Source organism: Neodiprion virginianus, chromosome 4 (assembly GCF_021901495.1).
Source record: "Neodiprion virginianus isolate iyNeoVirg1 chromosome 4, iyNeoVirg1.1, whole genome shotgun sequence".
In the NCBI taxonomy this organism is placed as follows: Eukaryota; Metazoa; Arthropoda; class Insecta; order Hymenoptera; family Diprionidae; genus Neodiprion; species Neodiprion virginianus.
Genome location: NC_060880.1, coordinates 661622 through 685874, shown reverse-complemented (window position 1 = coordinate 685874; position 24253 = coordinate 661622). Strand labels below are relative to the sequence as shown.

The 24253-nt window shown below is 46.1% G+C and overlaps 1 protein-coding gene across 3 annotated transcripts in view; it reads left to right on the top strand.

The window, feature by feature from the left end:
- Positions 1-24253, top strand: part of LOC124302376 (uncharacterized) — a 122783-nt gene that overhangs the window by 85580 nt on the left and 12950 nt on the right. For 2 of the 3 annotated variants that reach the window (XM_046758502.1, XM_046758501.1), the window contains exons 2-5: positions 6866-7054; positions 8068-8219; positions 9477-9523; positions 17980-18119. In XM_046758502.1, the coding sequence (XP_046614458.1) occupies positions 6866-7054; positions 8068-8219; positions 9477-9523; positions 17980-18119 (528 nt within the window). The remainder of the gene's footprint in view (positions 1-6865; positions 7055-8067; positions 8220-9476; positions 9524-17979; positions 18120-24253) is intronic. The other variant, XM_046758503.1, reaches the window with a different exon arrangement.

Genomic DNA, 24253 nt, shown 5'->3' with positions numbered 1-24253 from the left:
AACTCGGTTTAAGCCAAAGATTATTATTCATAACAATTATCGACGATAAAACTGCACGAGAGTACAACATGTTGGTACCCGTATAAAAAGAGCCGGCTATATACTTCAGAAGAGCACGAGTGCTCGCATTCGCCGTCGACGTTATTGTACGGTATTCCGCTTTGACGATGCCGACGTCGCTTCGTCGCCGGCATGTATGCGCAGGCATTTATACCTCCTGGTTAATATCACTTTTAAACAACCCTCTTTCATCACACAGGCGCTCGTTGTTGTTTCGTATGACCTTTTGTTCATCGGCTAACGGTGGTTCGTCACGTCAAATCCTGGGGGACGACTTTGCCGAAGTGACGTTTGAAAGCGGAATTTTCTTCTCGGCGATTGATTCGGGACTTATCTTTCTTCGCCTGTAACCTCCGAATGTCGAAACACCCTATTACGTGATTGATGTACTTTTGGAATTTTATGGAACGGCCTATATTCGGAGTCACGTCAACCACGAGTCGCGTGAAAATATTTGCGACGAACATAGTCAGGGTCGTTTTGACAAGGGTGCAGACGAGGGGCTGCTCTGCGAACTTCGACCGTATAAATTAACCGGACGACGTAAAACACCCCTACAGAAATTTTGGATTGCAATTAATCGCCATTTTCTGCTGAGGTTATGTTTGCTTGTTAAACAACGACGCTGGCACCTGTTATATGATCGAGTGCTCTCTGGTGCCAGAACAAGGAACGATTATTTTATTGAAATAAAAAAATTTGTACAAAAATTTAAAAAAACGAGAAAAAGTAACACATGATTAACAAGAGGCGTCGAACATTGAGTACAAAATTGGGTATACCCATTTATCGTTAGCATGGAAAGTCAGGTGAGCAACATTTCCATTGTGTAAAATTTTTTTCACACCCGGGGCCGTAGTCCGTTTTTAATTCACGTCTGCCAGTCAGAGGGTGTTTCGCTTAAATTAGATACCGTCAACGCCGATCCGTCAACCTGTCAGAGGCATGCAGCAACAGCAGCGGCAAGCAGCAGCATTCTCTCGCGAAAATCACTCGTGATAGGTGGCGGAGTACGAACTGTGACGTTCCGCACCTGCCTGATGCGTGCAGATTACAGACAAGGATAATAACCCGCGGTTGTGAACACCTCGGCGAATCAGGCGAGCGTAATCCGCAGCGAGGGATTGTTTATTTGTGTGAAAAGAATTCAATAACTCACTCATGGCCGTATCAATTAGGTGAAAAAAAAAATTAAAAACGAAAAAATTGAGAAGAAAAAGAGCAAAGCACGCGCCACTACAATTAATCAATCAGAGAAGAAGTGTTGATTAAAAAATAATCCGACCAACCTTTGGATTTGCTCGCACCGACGCAGGGTTATGCCAAACCTCTTCTCCTGCTTAATTAATTGTCTCCCGTACCTACCCCTGGCAGCTTCGTCGACCTCGGATGATTAATTACTTCTCTCTTCTTCGCGACGATCTCCGCACGCAGGATTACATCTGTCGCTGCTGCGGTAGTAGCGTGAGAAGAGTAAAATGCTGGAAATCGCGATCTTCCGATCATCGTATCCACTCGATATCTTACAATGACATATTTTCAATCATTCGCTTCGATCGAATGGACCGGAAATCTTTGGATAAAACCCTGCCAGCCAGACCTGCCAAGCATCAAAATTTCCACGGTGCCTTGCCGTGATCGATTCACAAAGAATGACAACGACAATTGGATACGACAGAGTTGAGTATCTAGATATGCCCGTCACGTCGAAGGCTGAATTTTTTAGTGACGTAAAAATTTTTGACTCTCCCTCTCCCTGTCAGATGATCACAGGGCAAGGGGAAAGAGGGATCGAGAGTCGAGAACGCCGAGCTGACAATGGCACGTTTCCTGTTTTGTTTTCGCTGTACGGAAAAGGGGTGAATGGGTAGAAAAAATGCTGTGAAGCATTTTCCCCCCTTGCTTCCTCTCGCGCTCTACACCTACACGTTTTTATACGTTATATGTACCCGTATTCACGTGACGCGGAACGAGATGCACTTTTGCGATTAAAATATTATACTCGTGGGCGCGTCCGCGCGTCAGCAAGTCTCTTTTTGTATATACATATATATGTGTGTGTGTGTGTAATGTACGTACGTACCAATAACGTAAGTTTTGAAAGGGCCACAACCCGGGTCCGCTGAAAGGTCCTCTTTTCATTTAGTCAACTGGATGTATTGAATAATAAAATAAATATACATATATATGTATAAAAAAAAAGAAAAACAACACCGAAATCAGCCGGTGTGTTTCAATCATCGTGTTATACGCCATTGCTACCAGGGCCCATGAAAAATTCAAGACTTTACTGAACGGTGACCCTGTGCCGAAGTGCAGGCAGTTCTTTTCCGTTCCTCTCCCTGGTTCCACCCGGGAAAAAAAGGGGGGAGAGACGTGTCGGAAAAACAAGAGCTTAATCACAGCAGCGCTAGTCTTCTTCTTACAAACTCGTCAGTGTGTATACAAATTGAATTAAACGCGTATCGCGTCCCTCGTTCGTCGTCGAGACCTGCAGGTACTCGAGCATTAAAAAGCTCGAAACTTGAGTAGCGAGGGACGAGGGCTGACGAAATCCTCGAAGCTGAGGTTGGAGTCGAGCTCTCGGCGTGTTTCCCTGGGTATTTCCAGAGTCTCGGAGAGTAGAATGGAAGCTCGGAGAGCCCGGATTGCCTTAACCAAGGACTCGAATCGCGGAGGGAAACCTGGACCATCACCCAATGGCCGCCTGTTTCGTCCCAACCAGCGGAAGCTACTGCTCGCTTAATTGCTTCCGGGCCGGGGAAATTTAAACGAGCTCGCGGCTCTCGACGCCATAATTCTCTGCGGCTGGGCCGGGCTGCGGGCACCCCGGCTACTCTGCTCGTTCGACGGAAATGATTTTTCGATTCGAGCGCATTATCCTCAAAGGTACGAGCGGCCCTTGAACCTTACGCCGACGAGCTCGACCCTTCGTGCCTGTTGTAAAAGCCACTTCGTACGCGACTCGACTCCACGCGGTAAGTGCGCGCGACCTGAAAAATCGGCGAGCACCAAAGTTCGCGAATGGATTTCGAATCGCGATCGTCGGATCTCGAAGTCGCGGGCGTTCCTTTGACGCGGAGAAGCCTTTGTGCGTTACACTCCGCTACTCTGCTCGTCGTTACTCGTCTCTCTGTCTCTCTTCGCACGCGCCAGCGTTTCTTCTTCTTATTTTCTTCATTTCACCCTCTTCAAGCCGCGTAACTGCTGCTGCTGCTGCTGCTGCTGCTGCTGCTGCTGCGACATTTCAGCCGCACCACTTCAGAAAATTGCCAACGAAGCTAGATTATTCCATGTACCTGTGTACCCGCTTACCTTCCTCTTTTCTTTCTTCCCCTCTTTATGAAAAAAAGCACCGGGAAATCCATCAGCACGTCTGCGCCGTGTACCGTACCTGCAGGGATGTGCGATCGTCGTTTTACCTCATGTTAATATCTCCGAGTACTTCGAGACACGACGTTATCAACCCAAAGAGGACAAGTTTTTCATCCAACTTTCCTTTTATATCTCAACAGCGACGAGCTCTTTTCACGGGGTTGCGACAGTGCTTCGGAAGCATGTAATTTTACACGAGATTCGGAATACCGGTTGTCGACGAAGGACCGCCAGTGGCAAAATGTCTGACAGTGAGCGTCGAACTGTCGCAACGTCGTCGTCTCGCAGCGTGCAGGGAAATAGAATGAAACGCGTTAGTGATTTTAGGGTTCCTCTAAAATATGCCGCAGCAGGCATCGTCGAGTTGCGGTTGGTCCAGTCGTGAACCACGGTGAAAGTGAGCCCGAATCGATGTTTGGAAATTAGGTAATTTATCGCCTTAATTAAGTTCGAAGTAATTTAGGGTGAGAATTTACGAGGAGCTCTTTCGAATCGTCTCACGGCTCCGTAGCGAGAAGAGAGGGGGTGAAATTCGTTGTAAAATTCAAGTCTCCTTTATTCGGTAGACGGAAATACCGGTGTACAACGCCCCCGGAGTTGCGGAGCAAGCGCGGGACTTGTCGACTATCGTCGTAGTCGCTCTGCACCATCCAACTTCGGAATTCGAGCTTCGCAAAAGCTTCGCAAAAGCTTCCGCCGTCGCTCCGCCGTCATAAAACCAACACCTCAGACTCGACTGATTTAATTTTACTCCCTGGTCGCGGTGCCTCGAATTTTCCCACCTTTTTCATCCCCTGGAGAGGGGGGGTGGGGGGGTCGGGGGGTAAAGAGCTGCAGGAACGGAAAGCGAGACGTGACGTCGGAGAGCCAAACCAGCTGATGAGGTGGTGTACCATGTGAATAATGAGACTTGCCCATGAATAGTGGCGTTGCAGGCGTTAGCAGTTGTCGTCGTGGTAGTTGTGGTGGTGGTAGTTGAGTGGTAGACCGCTAATGGCTGGTGGTGCAACGCCCGGTTGAGGACCACCCGAAAATAATACCTGCACAGTTCTTAACAACCCTGGCGTCGACTGCCCAATTATTACTAACTGCGTCTCGCGTTTTCTTTTTTTCTCTTTCTCGTTCTTCTCTCTAGTTTTCGGTATTTTCTTCCATGTTTTTTAAGTTTTATTTTTAATTTTTTTTTTAATTTATTTTATTCCGCTTTTGTTTCGCGCCTTCGCCAACCCTTATTCCGCATTTTCATTTACTACGCTTCCTGCATTATTCACGCTCGAAATTCATACGAGGCTTTTTTCGTAATTTCGTCGTCTCGTCTGCGACTGCCTATATGGGTAAAATGCTTTTTTTGACGACCAAGAAAAAGGAGGCAAAAAAGAATTAAAAATGCAAAATGTGAAATATAATAGGCGGCAATAGGTACGAACGGTATTTCATTCCGTATGTGTCTCTCTGTATTTTCTTTCTCTCTTTTCTTATTTTTATTTTATTCTCCTTTCGTTCCAACCTTAACTTGGTCGGTCAAAGTGATCGTTGGATTGAATCGCGGAGCTTGCGCTTCGCACGAGGGTATCGCTTAGCATGGGAGTGGTTTCAGCCGTAGCTGCGGGATATCGGTTAAACGAGGGTGAAAAAAATATATATCCCAATAGCATATAGATCAAAGGAAATATGGAATTGGGAAAGTTATTCTACCCGCTTTCTCCTTCTTCGTTTTCTCAGTCTACGTCGACGTCGCTCGGTTGCGGTACCAACAACGTGGAGAAAGTTTTCTTTCAACTCTGGGAAAACAAGACCCTGCGAAAGTTGTGTACCTACATAATGCGGCATAACCGTTCTCGACATGTTTTTTAGCGAACATAAGTGTGTTTTTCTTTTTTTGTTTTTCGGTTTTTCTCAAAGTTTCTGATTTTCTTGCGCTCCTCTGTAATATTGTAAGTAGGTACCATAAGGTACGTTTGAATTGACGAATCGAGTTTTAGCTTTCGCTCGTTCATTACCGTTCATTTAAATTATTTAATATTTATTCAAGACTGTTTGGCAAGTCTTAGAAAAGCCGCCGCCGCCTCCGTTGCCCCTCAACCCCGGGAACAGACGTCGATATTTCATTCCCGCCGGCGGCTTCTTAATTTCGAACTTTCGATTTGACCGTTAAATTTACCGGGCGCAAAGGACGAAGAAGATGTTCGAGAAGGATCGGCAAACGTCGCGAGGCCTTGCCAGACGCCGCTGAAGATATCGCATCGCGTTATCAAGGAAATAGATTGGAATTCTAATTAATAGCCGCCGTGGATTATTGAGAAGTGGAAAATTGCTTTCCCTTTCCCTCTCCCTCTCTCTCGCCCTTCATTTATTTTCTTCTCCGTCGTATATTTGAATCGCTGATGCTTTTTTAATGTCATCCTACAATTCCAGAGCGCCCCCTTTCATCCTGAAAGATCTGGATTGATTATCGTAATGGAAAATCTTGGCATCTATCGGTACCCTCTTTTATGATCAAGTTTCGTATCCCCTCGTTCCTTTTACTTCCAGGCATCTTTATTTTCATTGCCTCATAACCGACGTCTTAATTTCACCTCGTTTCTAAAGCCGTAAATGATTACAGTGTACGGAAAGCCGTGGTGATAAAAAACGACCCGTTGTTCCGGGTGAAAAAAAATTAAAATTCCTACAATCCGCAGTGACAGAAATTTGATGATTTGAAGTTTTTTAACCCTCGAGAATAAAAAATCATTATTACCGCTCGTTTACAGGGGTGTAGAATTTCCGCACGTTCTCTGGAGCAATTTTTTATCTTTCTTTTTTCCGTTTTTTACTCACGCGATAATTGAAAAGTAATTAATTCCTGTTTTGAACCGCGTTATCTACCACATTCAGTTACAATGAATATCGAGAATATTTACAAATGGTGTTTTGAACCATGCGCAAAGTAACAAAACGGTCGCCGGCGCTACTTCACGGAAAGTATTACTTTTATGGGGGAACAAAAGAGGAACGAGGTGCTTAAAGCTCGAATAGAAGGTGGTAGCTCAAGCTCGGGACAGACAAAGCCAAAAGCCATAAAGCGAGCTGGCTGGCAGAGCGAGCTGCGGGTTGAAAAACGTCTTCCGTGATTCGAGTTGTCGAGCTGACGATAAATCGAGAGCCAGCGAACCTGAAGAATGTTGAAATATTAATGCTCTCTGGGTTTGTGCTCTGTAATTTTCTGCACCGCAGCCACTCGCGTCTCTCTCCGCGGTTACGCCGTGACTATGGAGAGAAGAAAAAGAAAACAAAAAAAAAATTAATAAAAAAAGAAAGAAAGAAATTGGAGGAGACACGCGAGGGGTGAAAAGCTGCGCGACGCTGCCTGACCCTTTAACCTCCTGCGCTATGTTTGAAAAAAAAAATCTTTTCACGAATCTGACGTCGCCGGTTGAATCTGTTCCAGGAGGGCGAGCGAGGGTATTTAGAGGGCCTCGCTTCGAGGTACGCAGACCTCTTCAGAACGCATTACGGTGACGTTCTGGAACCACTCGAGGAGCTGCGACGCCGAGAAACGAACGTATCCCCCAGAATGGCCAACACTCAGCTCACCACAAGTCATTCACAACCCATTTACGTGCCCGGAAAATACTCGGTAAGTACGTGCGAAGAGTCGGCCTGCATTACGTACCGTCTATTATACCTGCGGCCCCGACACTCGACGTTAAAATCCAAACGTCTCGCACAAACGAATTCATAGGATATCCGAAATTGCGATGCGTTTTTGAAAATCGTTATTTGAAACACTGACAATTGTTGGAAATTTTGTTCACAGCACGTGCAAAAATTAATTGGTTTTTATTATGCCTCAAGACCGTGTCTAAGCATCCTCTTTTTTCCTCGCTTTTCTCTCTACATATGATATGCATTTCACGTGTCATTCTTACGATGCGACTCCGTTTTCAAAGAAAAGAAAAACATCTAAAAAGAAGTGAAAGGTTTTATCTCGCGGTTTGTCTGACAAAAAAAAAAAGAGAAAAGAACACAACACAGATTTTTTTTCTTCTCTTTCGAGCTCTGTAGGCGCAGCTCTTAATCTGCACTCGTTTTATTGTTAGTCTGCCGCCAGCGGTCGGAATCCCTAGGGAATCCTGTCCAGACCCTGAAAAGTATGTGCGACGTTTTAAAGTACCTACGTACTGTATTTAAATGAAACGTGACCGGCCAGAACTAGAGCTGCGTAACCGCAACTGTAAATTCAAAGTTACGCTTTAACAAGGATTAACTTCACTTCCCCTTTTTTTTCTTGCAATTTATTTCGTTTTTTTTTTTTTTTTTTTTATCGCCCACAGAAAGTTTCTCTGACTAGTCGAGTTTGCTCCTCTTGAACTTTTTTCTCCCTTTTTTCGTACCCCTTGAGTAACGACCAGACTGAAAAAAATTAACCAATTCTGTTATACCCGTTTGCAAAATTTTATTTTTAATTTACAAATTATTTACTTGTGCACACCAGTGAGTTGGATTAGTTTGTTATTTTCTGGACAAAAAATACAGGCAAAAAATTAACTTGTTTTAAATTATGTTTGCAAACTGGAAGGAAAAAAAGGTAAGATGCTTGGATGTACGTATATAGGTAACGTTTTTTTTCTGTTTTTGCTATTCTTGCAGCCCTCGAGCTGCCTCAGTGACAAGGAAGAGGATGAGATATACGGCTTCGGTTACGGAGTCTTTGGACGTCAAATGCTGCAGCAGAGGCAGCAAAAACTTGCGCTTGCAACGCAAAACACAACGCCAACTGGCAATCAACAAACCTACCAAAGGTAAGTAACTAAAAATATAGTACGTACTAAAACAGAAATCAACAAATTTCACTCCACGATTCGAAAGACCCGATAATTTTCTTCTACAGAGTAAATTATTCTCATTCGACGGTCAATAAAGTTTTGACAAGACGAAGACATCGGTTATAGTAACTCCATAATAGAGAATTCCGGTGTCGGATCTCGGCTATTGAGACGCCGAGAGAGAGTCAAAAGGGGTTCGTTCGTTCATCCTGCGACTCTCCTCGGATGTCCAATTAGTATTTGGTTTGATCAGAACTCGGCGCTGAATCCTAACGGACCAGATCTCACCGTGGCGTTTGCTCAGTCGACTCTCCCTCCTCCTTTCCTTCCTCTCTCTCTCTCTCTCTCTCTGCCTATGATTTCCTAGCACAGTCATATAATTCACTTGTGCACTATCCTGCTGGACTTGCGTTTCTTCATTCGTCGTTTCTTTCTTTTGTCAGTTTTATTTTCCTCTATCTGTGTAATCCTTTGTTGTCATTTTTGCCACAAGCATGCCAAGGCATAATAAATAAATCATCATCATCTCTCTCTCTTTCTCTCTTTTTCCCTCTTAACGCGCCTGCTAAGTCTTTGACCAACAAGAAAGCCAGTGAAATATCTACTGTTGTGCAAACAGATTTTGATCCGAGGTAACGACGAATACACATTTATGAGTAAAATTTCGATTAAGCAGCAGCTTATCGATTCTCCCATTTTGTCGTTACACCTTCGACTCTTTCCGCGAATACAAATTACGTTTGAAGAGAGAAATTGCGTACCTTCACGTGCGCGTAATTACCGCTCAATTAACCCTCGCGTATCATCCGACGATGCGGGCTTCTTCTTTGACCTCCTGTTTCGACGGCTACCCGCGATGTATATTTCAAAGATATGAGGATCTTTCGAGTGGGAACGAGAAGGAGAGGCAGGAAGGATTCTGACCTCCAGCGTTAAATTGTCTGAATAAATTGATATAATCCATTTTCTGCCCCCGCGCATCTCGATTAACTACCATTTCGGTAAGAATCGAATATTCGGCGAATCTTTTGGTACATCTGATCTGCCAATTACAACGTAACTTGTGGAAATTATAATTAGGTTAAATCCGTTGAAAAACAAGTGAAAAATAAAACTTGTAAGCAAATGTTCGAGTTTCTAGCCTTTTCGAAAAAATAGAACGTGGCATGAATCCTGCCAACATCTAACATTCAAACAGCTAATTGATTTTTCTTTTTGTTTCATCTGTTTCAGCTGCCTCAGTCCGAGATCGGCCTTCTTCTACGAATTTCCACCAAACGGTAAGTGTTGAAACAATCGAAACAGAAATAAATTTAATAAAATGTAGGAACAGGACGTGTAGGTAATATTTTTCTGCAGGGTATAAATACGGACAGTTACAATTACGACAAAGAACGAACGGTTGGATCTGATCAATTTCGATGACTCGTTCGCACAGTGCGGAGCTTTTTGAGCTTTGCGCACTGTCACGTGTTATATCTAACTATATCGGCGCGAATCCATACCTGCTGGTGTATTCATCCTGCAGAATTGCTACTCTCCAGGGTATCGCGCGTTATATGTTCATTTAGGTATACATATTCGCATGCGACGGTTGTGCGAAAAGTTGAAACGACCATCGACGGGTCGGCCACACGTACAGCCGAACACACTTGCGGGTGTGAGAAATAAATGACGCGGCATACGAAACTGCAGCAGCCACTCCCTGAGCGACCGGAAACCGATGCGTGAGACGTTTATTATTTCCAAGGGATGCATCGCGCGTCGGTTCCCTCATGGCGTAGCTATGCCTATGCATGAAAAATAAAATCAAGTTGAAAATCGCCCCCGCGTCGATGGAAAACGGAAACCGGCGTCGAGAAGGAGTTGCGGGAATTTTTCACGATATCGAAAAGCACTTTAGATCGCATATTGGAAGACCGGGTCTTCAAGGGGAGGGAGAAACGGAGTCGGGTCAACGTTGATATTTCATTTCTATTGACTCGTACACACGCCTCGGCTCATCTCGTCTCCCTTCCTGCCTCTATTTTCCTCTTTTACGCCTCCGGCGACCACTTTTGCATAAATCGCTGCACCGGTGCATAGACATGACCTAGCACAACCCACCAAACCCACCAGACCCACCAGACCCACTCATCTCCAGCTCGGATCGCGTATGAATATGTAATTGAGACAGGCTCGGTCGTTCGCCGCGACTGTCACGGTCGTACAACGTAAGTGGTCGAGGTACCGGTGGTAGGGGGCGGGATTGAAGTTACGAATTTAAAAAGTTCCAAAAGTGCCTAATTACGAATTATTTGCTGGCGAAACTTGAAGTAGAGAAAGCAAACTCTTACGAAGAAGCAAAGTTTCGAATGGTCGGAAAGCCGACGGCTCGAAGTGCCGAAATACAAGATTCCGAAAATTCAAGTTGCGATACAGGAAAATTGCGAAAAGTAAAGTTCCGTTAGGATCCAAAATCCACGGAACTAAAAATCTTGGAGCATTCGAAATTTCTATCTTTCAGTTTTTTAAACTTTCTTATTCTTGCAATTTCGGGAACCTTGCCCTTTCGGAATTTTTCAAATTCAGAATTTCAACCCCGCCCCGGCAGCAGCTGCAAACAAAATGGCGTGAGAAATGGTATACTTGAGTATAAGAAAAAAAAATCATCGTTCTTGCCAGGGCGAAATCGCTAAGACTCGAGCGAAAAGAGCGAAACGAAAAGACTCTCTTCGACTGCATAGATTTTTCTCACTGCAGCAGATATCGTTACCATTCTCTTTCCTTCCTCCTTCAACCGGCCAATTTGTCACTGCACAGTCAAACGGCGCGCGCTCGTTCTTGGTCCAAAACATTTGTTACTGCAGCTACTCGATTTATCGATGCAACTGATCGCTTCTCGCTCTCGCCGCGATCGGGTTCCGCACAATTCGAGGACTTGATACATCGTAGTATTTATATTTTCCGTTCATTTTTGCGTAGTCAACCACGCGCGCGATCGTCGTCGCTGTAACAGAGAAGACATTCCGCGTCACGCGGGACGCCATTGTAATTACGCGACAAATTAATCTCTGCAATTTCCCGTAGTCGAAGCTTTCGATTTATTTTCCTCTCCACCGTGTACAGGATCACCGAGATTCGACGATGCGAGGCTGCAACATTCGGCTAATCAATTCGCGGAAGGGTAGAAGCGACGAAGGTCTGCCGATGTTCGCGCTCAGACGGAACTCGCGACGCCGGGCGTCGAGGTTTAATGCCGAGTATTAGAGGCGTTGATGCTATTGTAGTACTTGGCAGTTGTTACGTGTACTTGAGTCCGGGTTGAATCGAGGGCTGAAAAGGGGGGGGGGGGGGGATGGGTGGGGTTGGCGTCGCGGGGGAGGAACACGACGGATGTTACACCGTGGGATACTCGGGGGTGCAGGCAGCCTGTCTGTCTGGGCTCGAGGAGAGGAGAGCTTGCGGAGCAGCCAGACTCGGATGTGCTTATCCAACCCCCCGGTGGTGATTCGCGAGGGTTGCGCTTCGCGCACACGCGACACCCTGCTTCACCTTCCTCCAGACCTACGCTTCTCGGCTCGCGTCACCCGCGCTCTGATTGTGTTTGTGCATCCAGTCTATCCGACCGAGAGCGAACGGAACCGAGACAAGGATCCCGAACAGCTGATGCATCGGTGCATGTGTATAATCCTAACTGTGTACATACCAGTTAGGGTGGTCCTTGTATGGGGTTGAAAAAGAATAATTCATGGAATATATACCCCGTTTAGGATTTTTTATTTTTCACCGAAAAAAGATGAATTTCACTGAATATTCGAGAATACGGATTTTTTTTTTTTTGGATACGAATAAGTTTGAAATAAAATTGAATAGAAAATATAGCGAATTAGCATATTTTTGAACAATTCGAAACTTCCCACTTATCTTTAAATAGGGAAACATGGATGGAGAATGAGATAAGAATCTGAAAACATTAAAGAATTTTTTTTTCACTACTTGGGACCGATTTGACAGGCTCCTTCGTGAGTTTTTTTTATTCTTGACCCTGCGTAAGGACCACCCTAATATACCTATTCGGACATTTTTTCAAAAGCGCGAGTCTCGAGATGGGGAATTTTAGAGGTGCATTATTCCCGCAGTTGCTGTTTTTTTTTTTTTTTTTTTCTTTTATTTTTACTTTCTTTGCTTTCTTCTCTTTCTCATTCTTTGGCAATGTATACCCTGGTCAATACCGCCTAAGCGCCGAGTATCTTCATCAAATTTGGTCAATTATTTGCATTCTTGCGTTGATTGAAAATAATTTATAAAATCGAAAGCGGTTCGAATGGAAACTGACGGCAATGCGTCGAAGTGACGGGGTGGGCGGAGCTTTCGCCCATTTGCTGATTAACTTTTGCGTGAAGAAAAGTGTGGCGCTTATAGAGGAGGTGTATAAATTTTGCCTGTTTATTTATATTCTGATTTGACACATATTTTGCAAATTTCGCGTCAGGCGTTTTTCTTTAATAATTATTCACACAGTATTTCTAATCACACCTTTTTCAACCTTCTCTGTTTTTCAATACTTGGGAGAGAACGAGAAAACTATTTTTTTTTATCTCTCATTGTCCGCCGATAGACAATTACGAGTACATAACATGTGTCCGTACACATATTGGGAACAGAAGGTGCGATAGACTCGTTATAGATTTCATTTATTATACGCATGTATATATAATATTCGATTACAGCAGACGCGTAAATTTAATATAATCGGCAACGGTTTTGCAATTATTGAATATTGCGAGCGGCGATGAGATACGTGGAAGCGCAACTCGCGCCGTTCGATGTTCCCGTGGGACAAACGTGCAACGAAAGAGAAGAGAGAGAGAGTTTTATTTAGGTTTTATCGCGTCGCAGCTTGCAGCGTCCTCGCGAAAGCTCGAGGGGGGAATGCGGGGCAAAGAGCTGCTTTCCTCGCTCCTTTTACACGGGGAATTGTAAGCGTCGTAGGTACGATATGTCCTCGTGTTTCGCAGTCCAGGTGCGCAGCGGAATCCGCCTTATAGGTTTATTTTACATGCAGTCTAGTTTTATGACAACGGCGAAGGAATTCTACCCGCTGCAACCTCTTCCGCTCCGCTCTCCATTTCCTCAACTTCTGATACTTTCCCGATACTATCAATGGAGATTTTTTCAAAAACCAATTCGTTCAAAGGCTCGATTTTTCACTCATTAAAAGTCGATGTTCAACGTTCCGTTAATTATTACTACACCCACACACCCGCATAGCGGTAATTATTGCTAGGACGGAATTCGTTTCTATTTTCATTGCAGATAATTCGACGCTATGCGACTGCTGCGGAATGTCGTAAATTTATTCATCATTCGATATCGCTTTACGTGCGGTTAATACGGCTGAAGCGAAATGTCGTGTAATTCGGTGCGTTTCTAGAGTTCGGATTTGTGTCTGGAATACGTGCCTGGGAGATATGATATCGTAGAAGGCAGCCCGCCTCTAAAGCCGTTTCATTCCGACATGAAATCTCAGCTCGAACATCGTCCAGGTGAATAATTCCCGGGGGTTAGGTAATTCTGAATCCGCGCGCGGTATAACGCTTGCCTGCAGCCTTTGGTAAGAGACGAATAGTTCGGAGCAGCGAGTCAAAGTTCGATAGGTAGGTACCTAAATAAATAACTGCTATCCGGCAAGGGGGAAGAAAGGGGAGGATGAAAAAAAAAAACGGGCCCCATGCCATTTCTCGCGCGGATAAATAACGTCCTTTCTTCCGTACAACTTATAGCGGGGGTTTTTCATTCTCTCCAAATCCCCTGCAGCTACGACTTTACGTGCAAACCGTTGAACGCAGATTTCAGCGATTTAACAGCGTCGGATCGGAGAACCTGCTACTTTTTGGCCCGTTTTTGCGGGCCCAAACGTCCGATTATAGGCATGGCCACTGTGCCAGACTTTCGGAAACATCACCACCCAGCTCTGATCGAGTATGCAAAACGCTCTCGCAATTAACTGACAGCGGATATTTGCACGGCGGTTCAGACTGTTTAACCACGGAGTTACCGATGAGCCGCTCAGCTTCCGGATCGGCGATCCGCCGAGTTGAAGCGAGTCGATCTGCGAGGGCGATTCTCGAAATGCTGTTTCAGGAATAAAAATAACTGAAATAAAGATAAAAGAGAACAGACCGTCTGCCGCATTTTTCTCCTCGACTAGATGCGCTCCGCGTTCTTTTCCTCTGTGCAACCTCTTCAATTTTCCTTTCTTTTCTCCTTTACGAATTCTGAGGCGTGACAAACGGGGAGAATAGACAAGCACGCCTCCTCTCCTCGAGAAGAGGCTCGCAGACTCGACACCTCGGCGGAGCAGCGCCGGACCAGACTGCAGGCTGCTTTTTCTCTCTCTCGGCTACCGGATCGTTTCAACTGCACCCTCGGATTCCGCCCCGACCGTGATGCACCGCGATGCACCCTCAGCAAAGCTGCACTCCGCCTTAATTGTCAGCCGAGCGCAAGGTAGGGGCGGCGATATCGGCGCTGCGACACCTTCCTTCCCTTTCTTCTTTGCTTTTTCTCGCGTCGTCTCTCCTTCTTATTCGACGAAACTTCAGTACTCGGAATTCCGAAAATCAACAGAGGGTGGCAGTTTGTAACAGGATTTGAGTATGGAAATTTGAAGAATGTGCAACTGCGGCGGTAATAAAATTCATATCCGTATGCTGGTCACATCTATTTTCTCTTTTGGCTTCGGAACCTTCGCCCGGCACGTTTACTTCGCTGCACCGTGTTGAAAACTTGTGATTTTCACACCGGCAAAACCGTCGGTCGAGTGAGAAATCCTAGCTTGCAGATTTTCGCTGAATCTTCTCTTAGGTTTATCGTCAAGTTCAACCGTGGCTGAAGACTGGTGATATTTTGTCGGAAAGAAACGAACCGTTCAACGGTAGACGAAAAAAGACGCACGATCCGTTTGCGCGCAAATGCTCAATCTGAGAAAAACAAGCAGCCTTATACCGAAATATTCATCTTAAGTATCCGCAAGGTATCGTAGAATCTAATATACCGCGACGCGTTCTGGCAAAGAAACAAAATACAATGAACATCGAAATGGGAGACCAAGAAAAAAGAAAAAAAAAACCCAATATCTGCCAATATCGAGGCGTATATCTACATCGTTTTGCTCGATTTACTGCCCGCCGAAAGAGCTTTCGAAATTGCAGCAAGCCACAGCGACCGATGCGGTGAGAAAATCGTCCGTGCCAAGTGTATCCGAGATATCGTTACATCTTTGATATTGTACACCATTCTGAAGTGGAACAAAGAGCTTTAGAAATCTTTTTTCCAAAGCTCGGTAACTCTACGTATATCGATCGGCAATCAAGGTGAGAGGGGTTCAATTGGCAAGTTGAAAAGAGATACGCGATTCGAGCGGTAGAGAGAAAGGAGGACGAAAGGATCGCAGACGGCGAAGTCTCGGCGTCGCGACGCTGCAAAGTTAAGGATTTGATGCATGGTCCGCGAACCCATTTGTTTGTCGGTTCTATGCCCAGGCATGGCAGCCGTTAGCCCATATCCAGCCCGTTTCGGTATCGACAGAGCGCGCCGGATGAAAAGAGATGAGGTTTATTTTTATTCCATGTACGATTCATTCGATTGAACGTGACTTGTGGTCGCCAGGGGCAATATATCTCCGATATTACCGGTCCACACCCGATTGCCTGCCGGAGAGCACCAACCCCAACCCCCTGAAACCCCTGCAACCCCTGCAACCCCAGACAGGCTCATCGTGACTTACCGCAACTTTCCTAAGATTATAACCAGACAGACGCGATTTAGAATCGAAACGATGCACCGCGACGCCGCGCTTTGCTCGCTCTTCTTTTTTTTTCTTTTTTTTTTTTCTACGCAAGCTCGAGCTTCTCAAACCTCGGCTGTATATCGTATATCCGCCGGTGATGTGGCGTTCGCAATTTCACACCGTAGCGGTTGCTGGTTATTAGTCCTTGCTTCCTGATCCCGGATTCCATTGAGATTGACTAGACACGCGTAGATATCGTTATAATTCCGTTTACGAGGAGCATAGTTATAATGCTTGTTACCATCCCTCAATTAGCATGTGAAAGTGCGGATTAGCCCCGCTTGGATCAGTCGACCGAGAATGCGTTCATCCGGTGATCCTGCGCCGAGGGATGATCCTTTATTGCATTATCTATCAAAACCTCGAGAATAAATAGGGCCGGGGGCCGACAACGTTTGACTGGAATATTTATACGCGTTGACGCAATGAAATTCGGTGTTGATTTGTAGCTGACCTCCAACGCTGACCGTCCATTCCCCATCCTGTAAAATATTTTGCATACCTATGATTTAACGTCGTCACTGACTGACGGTACGGAATTTTTGAGACATTCCACGTTCCGAAATCCCCAGACGAATAGCCGCGTTTTCACCCGAGACAAAACCACCCTTGCAATGTTCGTTTATTATTTATGAGAGCAAGTCGAAGCTCGAACCGGCGTCGGCGCCGAGCTGAGATGCAAATCGAATCACGGACCGTGTTTCACGGCAACGCCGCCACGACGGTCTCTGCTCATTTATGCCGGAGGATACAAATTGAAGGGAAAAATTCCAAATCTTGCGTAATAACGACACGTTAAAATTCTATTCTCCGAGCTCCTCCGTTTGCTCGGCGTCAAGATCGACCATCGCGTGTACAATCTCGTTTCCGCAATTTATCATCCTCGCCCAGTCAGCTCGATGTTTGCCCAGCTAATGTTAAACACTGATCCAGTTATCGTGAAATACTCTATCCCCGTCTGCTCCTCTTCCTCTACCTCCACAAATTGATGGAAATTGATTGTCCGCCGCTCGCGGCTCGGGGCTGTGTTTAGAAATGGCGATATTTCAGTGAAAGTTTCCAAGAGGAATTATAATGCCAGAGGCGGGAACCATCGGCGAATCAAACCACTGGATGTATCTTGTCGGGCAACTTAATGGTCGGGGTGAAGTAGACACGGGATAATACGAGTAGGTAGACAAGGAAGGACGAAAGGAAGGAAGGAAGGAAGGAAGGAACGAACTCCAACCCTCCCGGTTCCGTTGGGCTCGCGGTTTGGCGGTTTTCCATGAGCATCTCTCTTCCACCGTCCACTGAACCTCCTCGGATCCCTTCATCTTCTTCCTAGACTCGACTCCGGCTCGAGATCAGCTCTTCTGGCGCGGCTCTTGCGTTCACATTATGAATCTTTCATGCTCGAGGAGCCTGCTGGTGCCCAATAACCCAGCCGTGATCTGAGGGTTCTGGATACCCGGAGATAAACACGAACTAGCTTCCGTCTTACAAAACCGCCCTTCAAACATCTGCTGCTTTTAAACCATCTGTGACTACTCTCTCGATATTTTTTCACGAAGCGCGGAGAGCGGAGACGAAGCAGCATACGACGTTGAGAGAAAGGAAAGGTGAAAGATAGTTCGAGGATGTGACATGAGTGGGATTCGGAAGTCGGTGAAACTGACGGGTTTGACAAAATGAACTCCGCCGCTAGGCTATGGAAATTATTTTCCACTCGAGCCGAAGAGAGGAGGAACGTCGGAACGGCGAAGCGGCAGTTCCCGGTAAACCCGCGGAGCAGATGATAGGAACACGCGGCGCATATTTCATGTTTTATGCATGCCTGTATGCCGCGGTGTGTCTGATAGCCGTGCCGTGCCGTCGCTGCAGCAGCGTCTTCCGCCTAACGGTCCATTATTCTGATTACAGATCAGGGCCAGAACACGAGCAAGAAGAAAACAACGTTCTCAAGGCTGCTTCGGGGGCTGAAAACCCATAGGAAGGAGAAACACGGTCAGCCACAGGGATCGCCGAGACACGGACGGACGCGGATGGGCGTTCCTCAAAGAGTGAGTACCTGCCACCTTACACATTTATCCGACGAGCGCGTCATTCTCAATGTCGGCCGTCGCGTTGGCGACGCAAAAATTTTGCGCCCCCTAACGAATCGTTGGACGTGACCGTTCGCGTTTTGGTGCCAGCGGTGGGACGATATGGGCGATGGTGTCGGGGATCGTGGGCTAGGACGGTAATGGCTTGAAATTAGAATTAATTACCGATTCAGGTATCGAGCCCGTTTGTCAAGTATTAAATCCAAACTGATCGTGAGTTGGGTATAAACACAGCCGACGGGGATTATACCCGAAACGGTTGAAATTCGGGGATCATAGCCGCTTGTGAAATTATTACTCAGTCCCCTTCCTCTTCCCCCTTTGATTTATAACCAATAGCTGCCGTTTACCGTTGACGAAACGTCGATGAGGGTGTGCGGGGAAAAAAATATTACACCGCCTCGTCGACGAACAGCGAAGAGGGATTGAGAATGAAGGAATACGACGGCAAAGATCGGTGCACCCGCGATGGAATAGCACATTATACCTTAATACGCGCATCATTCGTTGGAACGTGAAACTGTATTATTCCCGGTGCAGGCCGAGGGAACAATTTGTAATTACCGAGTATTCATGAAAATCAATGACGCGTTCGTAAATACATATATATGTGCATCCAATACTATTTTCCACCCCCGTTCAGCTTTCGGTATCGCATGAAATACATGCTCGCGTTGGTATGCCTATGTATCTATGGATCCATGTATCCGTCAATTCCTCTCTTCCGTCCCCTGTGACCGACGCCCCAGCTTGCAGCCCTGCACCGTCATATAGTGTTCATTATTGCCAGAACTTTGTTATAGCAATCGCGAGCACCGATAATAACCTTTCGCGGTTTACGTACCGGAATTATTCAGAAACCATTACGCAGGTTCTGTGGATTTACAGTATTCCTACATCCCCGCTTATTTCGTTACAATTAACAAACAAATACCACAGTCTTGCCCGCAATATGACCGTCGGATTGATTTCAATATATCTTCAAAATCTGCCAAAGATTTACTCAAAAAATTCATTGTTATTAGACGTATGGGAATAAAATTGCATGGTATTTCATACTTTTCCTTTTTCAATACGTTTTCAACGTCCGGTCTTGAGAGACTCCTGCAACATGTTCCATTTGATGCAATTTTGCACGTGTATAATGCATAATATAATAGTATCAATAATGTGTCAAGTGATCAGTTTTATCGGATGCTGGTCTCTCGTTGTTTTTATTTTATCCTTTTGCTTGTTTGTTTTCCATTTCATATACCACGACAACGGATTCACTGGCCCGCGGGGCTAGCGTGAATTAATTGCAACGATTATAAAACCGTGTTCGGACAAATAACATCGGGTGAATTTAATCCGACGCTGTGCAGCGAGTTACGCGTAGGTATAAAAGCACCAGAGATATTTGCGGGCGCATTTTAACGCCGAATAAACGTTTGACGAGAGAAAAATAGGGAAAATTTAAAAAGAACCAAGGGAATAACGAAAACGAAAAGAGCAATAAAATTTTCCTCCTATTTCCCTTCCAATTTACGGAGTTGAATTCCGAAACGCTGCAATGGTCGAAAGTACGTAGGTATTACCCACTCTGCCAGATAGTAAAAAATCGTTATGCAGCAATTTCGAATAACGGTGTTCGAACGACACTTAGTTATTTCTCTCCCAAAATCTGAACTGTGACCACTTGAAATATTCGTTTGCTGCTGCCACAGCAGTGGCAGAATCATTTGTTAATTTAGCGATACGTATAACGTAGAGGAACGAACGAACGGTTGAACGAGCGTTGCTGACGTAGCACTAGCCAGGGGCCTCAATTTGATACGCAGACGCTTTGATCTTCTCTGGTATATCCTATACTGTAGTCGGAACTCGGCGACCCCATGCCTCTTGATGCCTCGGGAGGCTGTAAAGTTTATAGGTATACCCATGGCCCTATGGCGATCATTTCATCCTATGATGAGCCGCTAAAGGCCCTCGGATTTTAACCGGTGAATCCGCCTAGATAAAGAGGAAGAAAAATTAAAAAAAAATACATTAATACAAAAAACCGCATGGTTGACGTGCCCAGCAGTCACTGTCGTATGCCAAATAAGCGTATTGAATGAAGATCTTCTAGAGAGACTGAATTCAACAGTAATACAAGTCGTTGCGGAATCGTAATGGGTTAATATCAAAGTTGGGAGAGATAAAAGTGTTGATTATAGGGAAGGAAGGGGGGAGGGGGGGGGGGGGGGGAGGATCGAAGAAGACGTTTGTTACTTTAAGAGAAATATAATGTACAAAGTGAAATGGTGAAGGAATAGAAAATTATAAACGGAGAAAGAAGAGCTGAGGGAAAAATAGTAGGAATAGGAAGAAAAAATATCGAGTAAACACCGCCGAAGCTACACCACCGCCAAACATAAACAAGACGTACCGCTCGCTTTATATGCTAATACTCGAAGGGACGTGCAGGGGGCGTGAAATACACTCAGCTGTTAGCCTCCTGACCCTCGTTTTTCGGGGAGTGAAACCCTGTAGTTCCTTCCTTCCTTCCTTTATTTCTCCCTCCCTCCCTCCCGCCCACCCTACCTACCTTCATTCTGAAATCCAAACCGTATGAAGGCTGAGGAGAAGAGGGACGTCGCCGCGTCGGGATTCAGGCGAATAGAAGAATTATTATTCAAGAATACAACTGCGATGCCTGGTCCGGTCCAGATATCTACGCCAGTGTCCAAGGTTAAATACCGCGCTGCTACTATATCCTGTACTACAGCTTTCAGTGCACCCTCCGTTTTACTCCCCCCACTCCGAAACCACCAACCAGATTCGCACCCTCAAATTTTTGCATAAGCAAATCATGAAATTCTAGCGTCTCCCAGTACCTCAACCCTCCCACCTTCACCTCCCACCACCACCACCACGCTTCGCATTTGAATTTGACGCTGCTGTTTATTCACGAATATAGCAGAGTACATCTCTACCGCTGAATACAGATATCCCTCATTTGCCTTTGCTTTTTCCTTATGCAGCGCAAATCTCAGCTTTGTTATCGATCTTATACCGATATGGTTTTCCCTTTGCACTTGTTTCAGATCCGATTCCTGACTCCCTGAAAAAAAACATGTGCTTAGAGTACCAAAACCGTTGTTAGAATAGGGAAAAAAATTCGTCAACATGCGATAACTAGATGTGAGAAAAAAGCTTCTGGGTACATACATAGCTTCGGTTCGTGATATTGACTACGCTTTCGGATGCGGCGACGGAACGCGAGCATTCCTCTAATTGTAAGTGATTATCGTAAAGTAGCACGGGCGATGCTCCGTACGCGCTAACAGCCGCATTCCATATTCATTGCTCATGCTGATGTCCCGGTCAATCCGACCGCTGTCGGTACGTGATCGCCGGCCACACTCTCGTGTATAATCGGAGAACCAAAATGCGTTGCACCATGGCGATATGTTTGTCTTATGAAACCACATACGACGATGGCGATGAAAATTACAACCATATACAATATCGCATTCTACTTCGCCTCGTTTTTGGGTCCTCTCCAATTTCATTCTTCCTTTGGCCCCTGATCTTTGGCCGTTTCAGCTGGTCGCTGCTTTCCTTTGTTCCTGTTATTCTTCTATCTATCTCTCGTTTTTCTTTATCGTAAATCTAACGATTGGTGTGGCAAAACGATACCTCTGATCGCAGCAAGCTACCAAAGCACCGCCCGGTGTATACCCGGATTTTCAATGGCTTGGCTTGTCAAAGCCGAATGATAAAGCAAGGAGAGTCGAGCTTCGGCTATGCTCATCCCACACGCGGCCGAGGTGAGGCTACGTCGAGGATCGGTGACTTATCGATCACCTCACCTCACCTTGGGTATGCCTGCAGATACCTTATACCGCATATATATACTCGGCGTTCGTCTGCGGGGAATCTCCTCAGGTCGGATCAAGCCCCTGAAAAGAAGGTTTTCAGGGATGGATAAATGATCGCGTGTCGAGCCTAAGCTCTGCCCCCACTATCCCATCCCTCCAAGGCCTTATCGTGCCAGGATCAACTGGTGCACCGCTTTCCGCTGGCTTATCAGGCGACTGTTTGAATTAGTCGAAGATCTCTCGCGGCCGCTGTTTTGCTATCTGACGATCGAATTTGTTAACCGACGATTCGGCGGGGCAGCTAGCAGGCTTGAAAGTTTTTTTCAGAAAGGGGATTGAGGGCGGATCAGTGCCCATTGAACTTGACAAATGGAGGAAGCACAGATTTGGTGAGGCTCTAATCATCCCGCGAGCGATCCTCATCTTTCAATCTAACGAAAACCGTCGCTTATCTATGGTATATTATACCAAGCCAGTATCTATTCCTTCGAGGCTGAAAACCTACCACCGATGCTATCCGGGACTCTCGGTCTTCGCGACGCAGCAGCGACTCTACACGCATGTTTGCCTCGTAAATCCGAAGTCTCGTTTATCGCGGATGAGTTAGTGTGTCGTCGGAGAGGAGTGTGCACGGTCGGGCGATACCGGGCGTTCGGAAATACATGAGAAATTGGACCAAGGGTATGACAGAGAGTCCTGCTGCCGGCTGGATCAAACCTGCATTCACTTTCCCAGACCCAGGGGGTCGAATTTGACAGAAGCCGTTCTGGCAGCCTGCAAATAAGTCGACCAACTTGGCTGACCCCTCGAGTCCGCACAGGGCAGTCAAAAATTAGGCAAACACCCGGCGCCGGACCGCCCTCCTAAATTCCGACTACGAACCAAACGGACCGAAATCCGGAGGTCTTGGAAAGGGAGGGAAAATTCTCGCCCTGGCTATCGACCCACGGTGTTACACAATTACTGCTGACTTGTTGCACCGTACGAAAATTCACCGGTTTACTCCGGGTCTGGCTCCCATCCAGCCCCTCATTGGGCCCGGGTTGAGGGCCGAGGGTTGACTTCTAGACACAGTGCCGCGAATAACCTTCCGAGTAATTGCCTAATGAGGGCTCGCGTCCAGCACCTGCTGCTACTTGCTTGACCCTCGGTTTCCCTCTGACTAAGTGGTTTGCGTGGATCACCGGCACGGCCCAGAGTTTTCGTCGCTTTGTGCCGCCCGATCTACGCAGCGAAAAAGGTCCTGCCGCACACTTTGAGATGCTCGCTTGAGCTCGAAAGGCGAAAGGTCAGAGACCAGCTGGGAGTTTTTTACCCATGCCGGAATGGTACACGTAAAGTGATCAACCGATTAAGTGAATATTTGCGGATCGCCAGTTCTTACTCGTGCTGCCAATTATCTCTTTCCAAAATTCTCGAGAACTTGAGGAGTGGGTATCTACCATAACCTACCTATCAGTCAGAAGTGTCGCTAGTGTCATTCTCCGGCCAACAGGCTCAACGTTTCAAGGCCGTAATTGGAATTAATTATCAATTAACCCACCCCGGAATGAACGCCACCACGGCATCGCCGTGGAAAACCGTTACGCCACCGTTCCACTTCACGGATCTGCTTCTAAAAATTGATATTTTATTGGAAACGGGCTATTGCTGAGAAGTCAACTCATACCAGACGAATACTGATGACACCTGGTAGGAAATTTTATCATTCTCGGTTTAGAATGCGCCAAGGAATACTCGATTCGTGGATTATGTGAGGCGATTGAAGATTTTTCTCCAAGGTAGGAAAGCGGATGCCTACGAACACGCACCTGCATACCTATCAATGGGCAACGGTCTGCGGTGTAACCAAACTCGAACCCAATTTCACCCGAGAATAAATATTTTTACGGTCTTGCGATCCCCGGGGTATTCGGAAACAGCCTCGTAATGCTGAGGGTCTCTTCTTCCACCCCCTCCCAAACCCTCCCAAACCCTCTCAAACCGTAAAAGTGTAATTCCTCGGCTGATGGCCGGATGAAAAGAGAAAGAGAAAGAGAGAGTGAAACTAGGCGAAGAAACGAAGATGTCGGGGAACATGGTGTAAATGGAATGCATCGAGCTACCGAGTCTCAGGACTGCGGTTCGTGTGTCAGTCGAGGCGGGAACAAATGGCCGCGCTTAATTGCATTTGTCAGGTGTGGTAGCTCGGACCCACTATCGTTCCTTGCCCTCCCCCGCCCTTTGTCTTTCCCTCTGTAACAATGG